The sequence below is a fragment of the Cibotium barometz genome, chromosome 62, assembly GCF_041138505.1.
Source record: "Cibotium barometz isolate CiBa-2024 chromosome 62, ASM4113850v1, whole genome shotgun sequence".
Lineage (NCBI taxonomy): Eukaryota > Viridiplantae > Streptophyta > Polypodiopsida > Cyatheales > Cibotiaceae > Cibotium > Cibotium barometz.
This window is the reverse complement of record NC_141107.1, coordinates 16,936,118-16,951,386: the sequence shown is the minus strand read 5'-3', so window position 1 is coordinate 16,951,386 and position 15,269 is coordinate 16,936,118. Positions and strand designations below refer to the sequence as shown.

Sequence of the window (15,269 nt, the reverse complement as noted above, 5' to 3'; positions counted from 1 at the left end):
GTGCTCTTGCCTTATCTTCTCCATTCCATTCTCCTGCGTGTGTGTGTGTGAGAGAGAGAGAGAGATAGCGATCGAGCACTACGTGGCGGCACGACGACGGCGAGGCGGCAGAGCGACGGCGGCGGCGGCTCCTTCTTCACTGCGACACGAGAATCCTTCACGACGGCGGTCTGAGCGGTGAGTGACACACCTTTGCTCCCTGTTGAGCTTGCTAGTTTTTGGTTGTATGCTTGCAGCCATTCGTGGCTCGCTTACGGTGCCCGGCAAGTCCCCAGCTCCAACTCGTGCGGCAAAAGCGCACACCGGAGCACATGGGTGTGTGGGGATTTGCCATCTATTGTATCACTTCAGTAATACATTATTCTTCTCTATCTTTGTTATTGTGCAAATTGAGTTTTAAAGTTTTGTGCTATGAAAGATCATGAGGGTTCTCTTGTATACACTACACGTTGTATTCTCTTACAGGTTTTCTTAACATTGATTTTCAAGAATCCTACAAAGAAAATTTATAGATATAAAAATTACAGGTTTTCTTAACATTGATTTTCAAGAACCCTAAAAAGAAAATTATAGATATAAAAATTATTTATGCCCTGTGTCCCTCTACATGGTTCAAATCTCTCCCTCTCTCTCTCTCTCTCTCTCTCAGGCCGCAACCATGTGAATGATTAAATGGGAGCATCCACCCTCCTCTAGAGTTTCATGATGCAATCATGCAATAAGCATCATGCGATCTAGACTAGAGTTTAATGACAAGGCAATCATGCAATAAGCACCATCTAATCTACTTTAGAGTTTCACGACAAGGCAATCATGCAATAAGTACCAGGATGTGGATTGCAAAAGAACTGACCCCAATGCAACTCAAGCAAACACATGTAGAATTAGCCAAAGTTTGAGCATCTCGTTAAAGAAGGAAAGCGAGTAGCCTATCACACGAGGGTAAAGTCCTCATTGAAGACTTTCGATCAAAATTCCAAACCCAAACTCGTATTAAAACCCAGTTAGTCTAGAGACGAGAAGTTTTGAGATGATTGTATCTAATGCTTGGCATTGTAGAACCCAATTATTCTAGAGACGAGGAGTTTTGAGATGAATGTATCCGCCGGTGCTTGGCATTGTAGATCTACTAAATGATTAGACTTTAGTTTCGTGTGAAGTTTTTCTTTTATTGGATTAGATAGTTGGCTTGAGGCCTTTATGATCTTTGTATTGCGTCTTTAGTCTTCCATAGATGTTAATCTAACTTGCTCACTCTCTCTCTCTCTCTCTCTCTCTCTCTCTCTCTCTCTCTCTCTCTCTCTCTCTCTCTCTCTACATTTACCTAGGGATTAGTGTTAGTTCTTTTTTGTTATGTTGTATTTTTTTTCCCCTGATGAGATTCCATGGACACATTGTATACCTTTGGTCTCATAGACCTGTTGGGTTTTTTGCAAGACATTAATATATCGTCTTCTTCTTCTTCTTCTTCCTCTCTCTCTCTCTCTCATAGATAGGGTTGCTTGGAATATTCATTAATGAGAGGGAAAAATGACATATTCATGGATGGGGTTGCTTGGAATATTCATTAATGAGAGGGAAAAATGACATTCTCATGTGAATGGGATATTTTATGGAGATTGGAAGCACAACACTTCTCTCTCTTTGTCTGGCCCTCTAGAAGCACCCTCTAGATGCACGGCTCTCTCTCTGTCTCTCTGTCTCTCTCTCTCTCTCTCTCTCTCTCGGATGGGTTGTCCTTTGCACGTGGAGAGTTATGCAATCTCTCTCCACTTGTTGATGAGATATGCCATGGACATTATTGTATCACTTTGGTCTCATAGGCCCATTGGGTCTTTAGTAGACGCTTAATATATCTTTCTCTCTCTCTCTCTCTCTCATGATTTGTCAACTTCCTCATGTACTCCTTTATTATTTTGGAGACCTTACAAATGGTTAAAATTTTGAGGTGAATAGGACACTCCTCTAATTATTAATTATTAATATCTTCTAAATTATGATATAGTACGAAGAAAAAAGCTGTACGACATACTTTGGGAAAGGACCCAAAAATAAATCAAATTTTAAGCGCCACTTAATTTTAATTAATTGACTTGCTTATTAATTAATTAATTGATATAACCTTGCATGCACTCCTTTCGCGGGCGTTTCACTGTGTAATTTCATTAGTTTTTCTCATTTAATTGGCTGCTGACTAATCACCGAGGTTAGGGTTTTCTGTCATGTCTGTGCAGATCAAGATGAGATAGCCATGGTTGATTTTCTGCTTTATTATTTTCACTGTGTTTTTTGTTTTCTCCTTTTACAGGCGGTTTTGATACTGTGGTTACATTGATGAGAATTCTCCCCGGTGCTGCGCTGTTGAATAATTCAGGTAAAGTCGCAAAAACATTTGCAGTCAAAATCAAATTGATAATTTTTCAGGGAAATTAAGATATCTGAATTTCAATATATCAAAGTATTTCAGTTGATAATTTTGTTCAATTTTCTTTTTCCATTATCCATTTAATTTGAGGCATGTCATCTCTGTTATCTTTTTTTCTTCCCTAAGTAAAGTTTTTTTTTTGGACATTTTGGTGAGGTTTTGTGTTGCCATCTTGTGACTATCAGTTTTGCTTTTTTGGGGCAGAACAGATGATACTTAGATGCACTCTAGAGATTACATACACATCCACATCCACATGCACATGCACAATTGAAAAGTTCTTATGTGCAGATTTCATTATGTTAACATACCACACACACATGCAACTGAAAAGTTCACATGTGCTGTGTGTTCAAGGTTGTGTTATGCTCGCCTCTTGATAGCATTGAAAGTCCATGGACATAAGAGCTTATATGCTATTGCACTGTTTTTTAAAGGTTTTGGAGAGTTGTAGAAGCCTGTCTCACCTATTTACCCGTTTCTTACGGCCTGGTTTTGTGAGTATTGAGCTCTCACTTCCCCACAGACTGAAGAAGTTTGACCCCGTAGACTACAAGTGCATGCCTTCGATGGTAATCTTAACATGAGATAGCATTGTAACTTAAGGTAATCTTAACATGAGCATCCTCTGATGGTTGTCTTAACTCTAATAAGTGCCATGATGTCGTCTTTAACAAACACGACCATTTTGTGCTTTCTACAGTTCTCATGTAACAAGGATCTGGTGCTCTAGAATGGAAGGAAGTATCATGGGAGGACCTATTCTATCAGCGCCTGAGGCAGGGGTGCTAGAGCTGGATCCGTCCCTTCATCACGCTGCCACTCTGCATCATCACCAACAAACATTGTCTTACCATCTGCAAGGGTTGGCCCCATTGTCAACTACTCAGCATTTGAACGTGAGTCAGGACAACGAACCATCCTTAGGCTTCGATTCCAAATGCACCCCAAAAGCAATCCTCATATGCGGCAAGGGGAAATCTGTCGGGACCAGTGATGAAGACGAGCCGAGCTTTACCGAAGAAGGGGATTGCCATTTTAGTGGGAAGGGCAAGAAAAACGCCTTCTGGCAGCGTGTAAAGTGGACCGATTCCATGGTGAAACTTCTTATCCATGTTGTCATCATTGTTGGCGAGGATGGAACAAATGATGCTGCAGACGGCAACAAAAGGAAGTCGGGTATTTTACAGAAAAAGGGGAAGTGGAAGTCCGTTTCCCGTGTGATGAATGAAAAAGGGTGCTATGTCTCCCCACAGCAGTGTGAAGACAAGTTTAATGACCTCAACAAGAGGTATAAGCGGCTGAATGACATTCTAGGCAAGGGCATAGCATGCTGCGTTGTGGAAGATCCTAGTCTTTTGGACACAATGGACAATATTCCTTCAAAATCAAAAGACGACGTCAGGAAAATTCTGAGCTCAAAGCAACTTTTCTACAAGGAAATCTGTGCATATCATAGTGGTTGCAAATCATTAGTGTCTGCTGCCGATTTCGAGTTCCAACCTTCAGTCCATGCTGGAAATCTGGGCCAGAGTCGGGATTTTATGGACACAAGAAGGCATCAGAATGATGTGGGTGTTGGTGATGATGATGATGATGATGAAGATGATGATGCAGATGATGATGAGGAAGATGACTATGAGGATCATGATGTTATAAATGGCATGGACAATCATACAGAGGTGGCATGCAGTTTTACCTCTCCTTTTGGCAGGCAAAAAAGGTCCTTGAAAAGCCGCGATGGGCTTTCGGGCCCTCTACTAAACTACACAGGGGCATTCGCTTTAGAGCCATCAAACATAGATCAATTTTTGGCAACACAGGATGGGGCAAAGCTGACGGCAGAACAGCAGCAACTAATTTGTACCCGCATGGTTCAATTGGAGGAGCGGAAAGTTGGGCTTCTAGCCCAGGCCCTAGACCTCAATAAACAGCAGTTCAAATGGGAGAGGTTAAGCAGTAAAAAGTGCAGGGAGCTGGAGCAGCAAAGGCTGGACAACAAGAAGATGAAGCTAGAGAATGAGAGAATGTCACTTCAACTCAAGCAGAAGGAGCTTGAAGTTGAGTGCAAGAGGTCGGAGGCGTCAATGAACTCGATTGATTTGATTCTTCAGAGGCTGCATTCGAAGGAGCCAATCGATCATGGTCAAGGACAAGCCATGGGGTAAAGCGAGGTATGCTTTTCTCATGGCAGCCACATAGCAGAAGCTGCAGAATTTTTGTGTTTCTTTGTTTTGGTAAAAAGTGACCTTATAGATATGCTTTGGACGTCAAACAAGGTAGACGGTTGATGAGCCGACATTTGTAATGATACGTTGCAAGCTGGCACATGGTGAGTAAATAAAGACGCCATGCTTTTTCCAGTCTATAATAGGTAGCATAGGATAAATTGTTTTTTTGTCGTTTAGATTTTTTGATGGCTTGGAAAGAGTTTTTGCCATACCATTAGTCAGTTGATGCTTGCTGACTGTAGATACAGGAAAGGTTTGTGCTAAACAATAACTTGTAACCCACCCCCCCCCCCCCCCCAAAAAAAAAGGGACACTTTTTGAAATTATAGGGGTATGATGATGAAGGATTGCTCAATGTGTTGAGATTAGCTCTCAATGGGTTGTTTTACTTTTGTAGTTGGTCAGTAAGATTGCTCTTTAGAGATTCCAACCATTGAATGTCTTGTTGTCACGTGCACCCGTTGACGGTTGTACTAGGGTGACATACTTCTTCAGAGTATACTGCCAAGTCTTCTTCAGAGTATACTGCCAAGTTACCTTTTGGATGAGCATTAAGCATCTTGTGAGTCCAAGGTCAGGTCGCCAGTTGCCATCTGGTCTAGGTCACAGGAGGTGTCAAGTTGGTGTGTTGTCCCGCACACAAGCTACAACCCACTTGGATTATGTGTTGTACAATGGTCTAGGCAGCTTATTAGGCTAAGACCCGGGCACCAGATGCAGCCAAAGTTATATCTAGAACTATGAGGACAACTGCTAGGCTGAATACGCACATTGGCACCATACCAGGCAAGAAACGGGCAGGTTTGTCCAGACTGGGCAACATGGGCAGCAGCGTGGTAGCCCACAGGTCCAGTGTGCTAGAAATTGTGGATTTGCATCTTGTGTAAGATGATTCAGGGGAGGCAAGGGTTCTCTCAGATATGTGCTTTCATGTGGTTATCTTTGCTAAATGTTGGTTTTGGAACAGTAAATGTAAGTTAATGGATGACAAGCTGAATCCAAAGATATAAGCAATGATGTGAAAGTATGACATGGGAGTCAGAGAGTGAATCTTGAAGATGGACTTTTCTTTGAAGTTATCTTGGAGGCGGAAGATGAAAAGTTTTTGTATGGCTGTTGCAATGAAATTGGATCTATGTTTATGCTTATCCTTGAATCATCTTAATTGCAATTATTGTGCTCTTAATTAAGTATGGAGTTAATTTTATGCTATAATCCACCTTAAATCCAACTCTCAAGTCGGTATCAAAGTCTTGTTAGGAGGACTACTAGCTTGAGTAGCTTAGGTTAATACTTCATTAGGGTAAGGCTAGAGAGAGAGAGAGAGAGAGAGGGAGAGAGAGAGAGAGAGAGAGAGAGAATTTATATTAACGTCTTCAAAAGACCCAAAGGGTCTATGAGATCAAAATGATGTATACATAGTGTCCATGAAATCTCATCATGGATAAAAAAGAAAAAGCAACAGTAAACTAATACTGAAAACTTAAAGCTAATATCTCAGACTCTCAGATTATACAAGATGAAAAATCTAGATCCTACAGGTATAGGGTACCATAAGTGATGCGATTTGGGAGAGCTGAATAAAAACAGTCAATCAACCCTTAATGGGCAAGGGCCCATCCACGATGTCCATCATGGGTGATACAAGAAGGCTAGAGATGTCGATAAGCTGCGGTGAGGATGAGGCGGCTCGATAGCGGGCCAGGATCGCCTGAATCTGGGGCTGATGAGCTGGGGGCGGCCAGGATCCGACTGAGGGCATCTGGCTCTTGAGTGTGCGTGCCCGATCTGATGTGACTCCCATGGGCCTACTGCGAGGGGGCACTGTGGTGTAGGCTCCCATAGCCACTGTGGTGAGCTCTGGTGCCTCCCTATCCATCCCTCTAGGCTGGAAATAATTGGTGATGGTAAGCTGAGAGGAGTGTTGGGGGCAAGGATCTCTGAGTAGTGACTCTCTGTGTCGGCTGAGCTCCAGTAGGAAGAGTCCAAGGCACCTCTGATCTGGGTGCTCCATGATCCAGGATAAGGGTTCAAAGCCCTTTCTCTCAATAGACAATGAAATCTCCCTCTGATCTCATAGTAGACTGGACGTGGCAAACATAGTGCTCCTCCGACTCAACCCCAATCTGACAACGTCTACATGTCCTGTCCTCTCTGGGTAGCCGCTCAACTCTGCTAGTCTCTCTATCCTTAGTCTATGGGATGATACCCTAAGCTGGCCAATGGCTATCCTCATAGCATGGGACATGAAGACATCGAGATAACCCGGTCTCTATATGAAACCATCTACTGTGAATCTCAAGAAATGATCTTCATAGTAGTGCATCTTGTTAGGCAGTGGGCCTATTGGTATGGTCCATGCGTTACGTGTGTGTAGCCCAAGTAAATCGTATCAGATCACCTGGTTCCCGTCCTCATGAGGATGCTTTATGCGCTGCCAATCTGCCAGGAATAAATCTAGTGCACCCAAAAGGGAGCTGCATACATAAGTGCCGGGGTGACTAGGGTGTCAAAAGTCAATCCTTCGTCTTCGGCTTCTGAAAATGCGCCTGGAAACACTGCCTCTCCAATAGGGCTAGAGTTGCATATCCTTTAGTGAGTCTATCCTCTGTTGCCTGTCTCATAGAGAAGCGTGGACTAGTGAAGGTAGCTCGGAGATAGACATATGAGTGCACCACCTCAACCCTACTACCCATGTAAGTGATCTCTGTACGGCCTGCAACGACTGGGTAGGAGGTGTGGAATACCATAACCTTGGTTTTCCCAAGGTTGACTGAGAGCCCCCTTTGTGTGCAAAAATCCTGTAAAGCATCCATATGCTTCTGTAGCCCTTCAGAATCTAGAAGGAGTACAATATCATCAGCATATAAAAGGATGGAAACAAGAATGCCTCCTAGAGAAGCTCCTCCGCCTCCGGTTTGTCAATGAAGTCTGATATCTCATCTATGTAGAGTCCAAAAAGGGTCGGAGATAGTGGGCATCCCTTGTTTCACTCCGATGGTGCTACCACCTGAGAGAGTCCTCCTGGACATCTCACCCTGCCAATAACTGACTCATACAAGGCAATGATAGCCCAGATCATGTCAGTCGGGACCCCGTGATGCTGGAGACAGGCCCGAGGTGCTGTATCAAAAGCTTTGCGGAAGTCCACAAAGCAGCAGTATAGTCGGCGGCAATCTGCCTTGACCTACTCAATGATAGTCCAAAGCGTGAATATGTGATCCAGCATGGAGAAAGTCCTCCTAAATCGTGCCTGTTCTGGTGTCATGTGCATGCACATTGACATGCTTAAGCCCGAGCCAATCCATGATTTGCAATAGATAAAACATCAAGCTTTGGAGCAGTAGCAATTGTTATAGGCATGAGGAGGCATGATGTGTGGACCAGGACCCTGTCGGCCAGCAGTTTAGCATTTATCAGATGTGGTCGGCAGCATATATTTTTATTCATGTCCATGGAACTGGCCGACAACAGGTCAGCCAGTTGATTATTCCTCCCAAGGCCTATAAAAGGCATCCCATTGCTCATTGTTTGTTATCTCGCTCCCTATGGGGTTAGGTCATAGCTAGGCTTTTGATTAACCTTTTGGAAGTCCAAAGCCACATAATACTTGTACCTTTTTGTACTACATGAAGATATACACAGCCATCTCTCTCTCTCTCTCTCTCTCTCTCTCTCTCTCTCTCTCTCTCTGTGTTGATTGTTCTTGCATCAAGAGTTCCTATGCAGTACATAGGCTGAAAGAAGACTCCCAGAGCTTTCTCATGTCACAGTGGTATTTGAGCATCAGGCTCAGCTATGCTCTTGGTGTCCTAGGAGAAGTGCATAGGTCCAAAGAGAGTAACTAGCATGTGTCAAGACCCTAGAAGCTGGTTGGTGTCAAGCAAACTCAAGGGGAGGGTTTCATGAGAGTTTGGTAGCCAGTTGGGGCTGCCCAGGAAGGCTTTTTATGGAGCACTCCAAGGGATGAAGTTGTTGTATCATTATCATTGCTTGGCTGAGGTCTCATCATCACCTGGAAGGAGAGGACAATGCGGTTCAAAGCCATCGCCTACAATCTAACCCCATCGCCATCGCAAACCAGGGTGAACCTGCTCAAGAAGAAGAATTGCTTGCGTGGAGATTTAGAAACGGGATTCGAGTCGGCCGCCCACTATCGATTGGCTCTATGGCTTCTGCCGCAGCCAATCTTTTGCCAACCCCCACGGGCTGGGAGAATCGTTAATTTTTCGCAAGATGAGTTCACCTCTTTTCATCAGCACGACATTGATATTGAGGTCCAGACCACCCTTGTTGCGAGGGTTTATGGCTCCCACCCCTCTCGTTTGCAGGCCCGTGAATGGCTTCTAGCAGCGCTCCCTTCGAAGCTGATTATGCACTTCCAGGATACTCGTTTGCTTGGTCGAGACTTCTTCCAGGTGGACTTTCATTCTCCAAAAGCTACTTCTTAGGTTTTGGTTGGCAGCCCCTTCCCTCTTGGCCCTAGGAAGATTTTCTTTTTTCGGTACCGGGTGGGATTTGATCCAATGGCGGAGGATCAACGCCTTACCCTGGTCTCACTGCGGTTCCCTGCTCTTCCTCGGTCTTATTGGAAGCTTTTAGCTTCCATAGGGGCATCCGTTGGCGAGGTTCTAGAGGTACCGGCCCTTCCGGGCTCTCCCGTCTCAACTTCCGCAGTTGTTACCGCCACTTCTGATGGTGTACCCTGGGTCCTTGTGCTTGTTCTTGATCCATTGATTTACTGACGACCATATTATGCTTCAGAGACTTGACAACTCTCATTTCCTCCAGAGGATGGAGATTGCAGGCAAACTTGACCAATGTCGGATTTGTCATCGGTAGGGCCACATTGAGAGATTGTTCCAGATCGAGGGGGTGGCATGGTCCTACCCATCAGATGCCTTCTACAGTTGCCTGGACTCCAGTTGTCCCTATACCACAACAGATTGCACAGCGTTGGGTTGTGGTTAGAGATGGCAGGCGCCCTTGGATCCTCGTACCTCCCCCTTCACTCGCACCCCTATTGGAGTACCCCAACCCTTATGCAGCTCTCGTCTCACGGGATGTTGATCCTTCTTTGGAGGATGAGGCTTTGCAGGCATAGGATTTGGATCCCTCACAAGAGGGTGCTGCATTACAGCTACAGGACGATTGCACGCTTGAGGATGATGTTGCGCAGTCGCATTGTCATGGTACCTCTCCAGTTTTGAGGACCAGCCTTGGCTTTTCCTCGAAGTGGAAACCAGAGGTAACGTTTACATCATCAGATTTTCCCTCCCTTACCTATGGGAGACGTACTTCCGTCTCTAAAGGGGGTCCTTCGTCAACCACGAGATCTGGTCGTTCCTACTCTGAGTCCTTATGAGGATTGTCTCATGTAACATTCAGGGTCTTGGGGGCTTTTTTCTACGTCGGCGAAAACAAATTGTCAAAACTCAGCTTCATCGTGCAGTTACAAGTGGACCTGTGGATGTATTGCTCTTGCAAGAGCATAAATTGGATGCTAGCCAGTGTGGGAGATCTGGTAAGCTTCTCGGGACACACCTTTTGGTCACCAGCTATTGGTACCAAAGGTGGTGTCTGTATCTCTGTTTCAGCTTTGATCTTGCCTTGCATCATTGGACATGGTGTCATTTTGCTTGCGAGAGCACAGTGGATCCTTCTTATGTAGGGTACTACACGCATTGGTATTCTCAACCCCTCTGCTTCTAACCATAGAGGTGAGAGGATTGTCTTTTGGAAATCTCTCACTACGTTGATGCCTCTTGCCGACCATTGGATTATTGGTGGGGATTTTAACATGGTTGAGATGCCAATGGATAAAAGAGGTGGACATGAGGGCTTGGTGCATCCTCTTGAAAGAGCCTCTTAGGAGAGGTTTATACTCTCCATTCATGGCAGAGATTGTTGGCATGAGGATGACATTTTGAGGAGACAATCCACTCTTCTTTATTCATGGTCTAATAGGAGAAGGGATGCAGGATATATTTATGCACAGCTAGACAGATTTTATGTGGATGATTGGGTGCTCGACAGAGGAGGGCATGCAGGCACCTCTAAATCGGATCATTGCCCCCAATGGTTTTATGCATTAGAGATCCGAGTTGCCATGGATCAACACCCCATGTACGCATCCCTAATCATTTATTTTCAGATGCAGAGCTATCACATCGTATGCTTGATATTTGGAGATCTCATGATTTCTCGCAAAGCCTAGCCTCTGCTCTTTGTGATATTAGTGACTTTTATCACACATGTGCGCTTTTTAAGAGGCAGCAGGCCTTGGATTTAGAAAGGGCTATTAGACGTAGACTAGTTGCCTTATAGAAAGAGCACAAGAAACATCCTCATGCTTAATGGGTTGCAGATTCTTTATGTACTGTGTTACGGCATAACTTCATCACTCTCTTGAGCAGCGTGTGGAGTACTATTACCATGCCCAAGAATCCTTTTGGACCCCGATGGGTGGCAGATGCAACAAACATTTCTTTGCTACTTACGGCCTATCTTATACCAGAGATAATGTCAGGTAGTTTGCAGGATTCACATGGCACTCTTCACTCGGATCCTCTTATGGTTAGACAAATTGCCACTGATTTCTATCGCCAGCTTCTTAGTGCTGAGCCGCACTCTGATTTGAGACATAGGACACAAAGGAAGGTTTGGAATGCATTGCCACAATTGATCACTGAGGAGATGCGTGTCGTTCTAGATGCCCCTTTTTCTATGCAAGAGTTCAGTCATTCTCTTCATGCCTCACCTCATGGTAAGTGTCCAGGGGAGGATGGTCTCTCTCCTGTTTTTTTCATTACTTTTTGGGATGAGATTGGGGCTGAGATCACATCGGCTCTCCAAGAGATGTGGGACACAAGTTCTATGCCTTCTTCTCTCACTGAGGGGCTTATCTATCTTATCCCTACGAGTGGGGATAAGACATTGATTGGCCAGTGGAGACTTATCACCTTACTTGGGACTGCATATAAGATTCTTTTAAGGCAATGAGCATCAGATTGCAGCCAATTTTGCAAGATGTCATTCATGATACTCAGAATGGATTCTTACATGAAAGGAGCATCTTTAATAACATTTTCTCGTTTTGGGAGGCCGTGGAATGGGCCAAAGCGAGCAATCAGCCCTTAGCCATTCTGCTCTTGGATTTTGAGAAGGCCTATGATAGAGTGGATTGGGACTTCCTAGAGGGTACTCTTAGCCATATGTGTTTCTCTCAGAGATGGATCAAGGGATTTTCATGCATGTATCGTGATGCCCACAGTAGTGGGCTCGCTTGTGGTGATAGAGGGGTTTCAGATTTCTCTCTCAGTACAGTAGGGTTGCCCTTTAGCCCCATTATTATATATCATAGTTGCAGAGGCCATCAGCATCTTCCTCCGCTCCACTGTTGGTATTTTTGGATTGAGGTTGCCTCTTCGTAGTGAAGAGGAGCTGGTTGCCTCTTCGTAGTGAAGAGGAGCTGGTTGACTTTGAGTTAGCTGATGACATAGCCATGTTCTTGGAGGTCTCACACATATGCTTATGCTCCTTCCGGGTAGCACTGGAAGAGTTTTGTTTGGCAATAGGGGCACTCATTAATTGGCACAAATCTATTGGTATTTGGATTAGTGACTCACCGAGAGTTGCTTGGGGTGCAGAGCTTGGTTTTACTTGGATCAATAGAGGATGCACTGCTAGATATATCTCCTGTAGAGCAGTTTGCTCTGGTACTTATGAGTATCCGCAAGAAGCTTCTTCATTGGAGCTCCAGGAGATTAGATTTAACCTCCAGAGCTTTGGTAGCTAATCAGGTATTGCTTGACTAAGCTTGGTTTATTGCCTCTTGTTGGTGCTTCTCTCGTGCGTGCATTGGTCAATTGCGGAGATTGATCCGCAATTTTCTTTGGTCAGGTTTGGATGGTACCACAAACACTCGTGCCAAGGTTAGCTTGGCTCACAGTTATTCAGCCCAAAGACGAGAGGGGGGGCTGAATATTATTGATCCAGATGTTCAGTGCAGGGCGTTGCTCTACAAACTTGTGGTCCGGTCCGCAGCTTTTTTACAAGGGCAGTGGTACAAACTCTGCTATTTTCATTCGTAGAGGTATTGCCCACCATGGTTTGTTGCATGATGTCCCTCACTCTGATTATACACCCCCCAAACAGAGGATTGACACTAGTTGGGAGATTGTTGCCAGTATTACAGCATGGCAAATCTAGAGAGCTAGATGCACGGAGGCTATTGAGGGTGTCCAGATCTTTGGGTCTCAGTGCATTAGTACTATATGGGGTGATATCATCCATACTCTCATGGCTACTTGGGCTCGTATTCAGGTGTCCTCTCATTCCGCGCAGGCAAAGCGCGATATATTTATGCGGGAGTGGGACCATGGCATTTTCTTTTCCTCTAGTCCCACAGGTCTCTCATGGCATCATGATGCTCCTTAGTGGTTGAAATCACCTTACATATTGGGGTGATTGTATTCTATTCCGGCTTATAGCCGTGATTGTTGTATGCCTTTTTCATACTTGATAGAAGTCTCTTTCTTGGAAAAAAAAAAAGCATTATTTTAGGACTCCTGTGTGTGATGTGTGTTTATTTCTGCTACTATCTCTACTCTCTAACCCTAGGTCAGCATTTACAAGAATCATATAGAGACCAGTTGGGGTCTTTCCTTTACAGACTGGAACAACGGATCCTCAGCGGGGCGTCAATGTCTTTCTCCCTAGACCTTTGCGAGTGCAGTCACTCTCGCACAAAACATGGAGATGAAATCCAATCACGGAAAGCACCATCATAGGCAGCCCTCAGTTTGGGTGCAAGGGAAAAGGCTAGGCAAAATTGCTTATTTTGGGTCAGGATGGCCATTTCTGGCTGCCCAGGTTTGGATGCCCAAAGCTGCGAAGGGCACAATTTGAAGCCCACAATTACATTAATGCCATCGACCATCCAAAAGGCATTCCTTTTTCACAAAATTTTCCTGGTTGTGGGGCTATGGGGCTAGCTGACTAGGTCAACGGGGCTGCCATACACCTGTAAATAGACCCCTTGACCCCCTGATTAATCTTCTCTCTCAAGCGTGGACCACAATCAGCAATCAACCTATCAAGAGCAAGGAGATCATCAAATTTTCCTGGTTGTGGGTCTGGCTGACCAGCTCAACGGGCTGCCATACGCCTGTAAATAGACCCCTTGAACCCCTGATTAATCTCATCTCTCAAGCGTGGAGCACAATCAGCAATCAACCTATCAAGAGAAAGGAGATTATCAGGAGCTGTCCAAATCTGCTGTAAGCTGGCATAAAGTTTGTCCTGGCACAGTCAAGCAGTCCAGTTAGCACAATTTCCAACAGTCAGCTTGGAATCAGCCAACACAGCTTCCCAAAGGTCTAGATGCTCCAAGTCAACCTTTTGGGTAACATCATAATCCAGTAAATAGAAGGAAATACATAGTCAAGTCAACCTTGAGTGGGTCGAATTGGGACCCCAATTGGGCGTACCGTCTGTTGCATCATACTCTCTCCTCTTAATTGAGTTAACTGCATCTCAATTCACGACTTATGATTAGTCCGCTACACATGTAACACTTCCTTTTCGAGTGCTATGATTTTTCGTTTTGCTATGTGCTTTTTATAGAGTGGATCTCCCATGGTCTTGTGCTTTTGATTGTGATGTCATCACTCTTCCTTGGGTGTGATTTTGGTTACAATTATTGTTGAGAGTCGTGATTGGTGGTGTGTTCATCAATGTAGCCACATGCATTGGTTAGAAAACATGTAGCCAAGAGGATGGAAAGCTTTCTCGGAGGCCTTTGAGTGATGCTTGAAGGCCTCCTTATGGGCTATATGGGCCATGTAGAAATAGATGAACTTCTAACTGCTTTGCAATTGGAAGGGATAACCACTTGCACGATAAAGAATGAATGGGTGTACAAAGGTTCAAGCCGGTTGAAATGTTATATAAGCAAGTAAATGTGCTTGAGGGTAGAGACATAACAAGTATGAATGGAAGGAACCTCAACATAATCAACAATTAAATTCAAGAAATAAAACTATAAGATCAACGCTCCTACATCTTCATTGTCTCTGATTAAATGGATGGGAAGATAGGTGCCTTACCTAACTTAAGACTAAGCTTCAATTTATCAAAGATTTGAAGCAAATGTTTCAAATATAAAAGCACAAGCTAAGCATGCACCAGATAATTATTAATACTATAAATGCACAATACTATGAAAAACAAAGGAAAAGGTAAAAACCTTCTTGAACAAAATGGTGAAGGAGACGGGATTGACCTCGAAGATTTGGCAATGAGGGTCATCTTGGTGTCTTTTTGCATCTTAGGGAAAAGGATCACCATAAGTTTTTACAACAGTTGAGCTTGCTCACCCGATTGGGGACAATGATTAGCCACGTTGCTAATTTGATGGAAAGAGGCCAATTTGAACCTTGATAGAAAGCCTTGAGGCAGTGGGAGAGGAGAGCTCTGACCTTGTAAACATGCATATCAAGGTGTTCATATTTATAACAAATCATACCTCTTTCAAGTCCTACGACTGTCATTTAGTGACCATGGTATTGCTTGTCCTTTTTTTTTAGAGAGATCAATCATATGACGGCACT

At 44.3% G+C, this 15,269-nt stretch overlaps 1 protein-coding gene across 5 annotated transcripts; it reads left to right on the top strand.

The window, feature by feature from the left end:
* Positions 1-2,118: 2,118 nt before the first annotated feature.
* Positions 2,119-4,793, top strand: LOC147604194 (uncharacterized). Of its 5 annotated transcripts, none has more exons than XM_086795318.1 (4): positions 2,119-2,206; positions 2,309-2,374; positions 2,952-3,031; positions 3,129-4,793. In XM_086795318.1, exon 4 carries the CDS (start codon positions 3,160-3,162, stop codon positions 4,591-4,593), a length of 1,434 nt encoding a protein of 477 aa, XP_086651444.1. In that variant the 5' UTR covers positions 2,119-2,206; positions 2,309-2,374; positions 2,952-3,031; positions 3,129-3,159; the 3' UTR covers positions 4,594-4,793. The 5 variants fall into 5 exon arrangements, with proteins under 5 accessions (XP_086651444.1, XP_086651443.1, XP_086651441.1 ...); XM_086795317.1 differs by having other exon boundaries at positions 2,928-3,031; XM_086795315.1 differs by having other exon boundaries at positions 2,863-3,031.
* Positions 4,794-15,269: the final 10,476 nt, after the last annotated feature.

Bases quoted from the DNA above. Each gene is read 5' to 3' on its own strand.
- LOC147604194 (XM_086795318.1), top strand. From the start codon at position 3,160: ATGGAAGGAAGTATCATGGGAGGACCTATTCTATCAGCGCCTGAGGCA.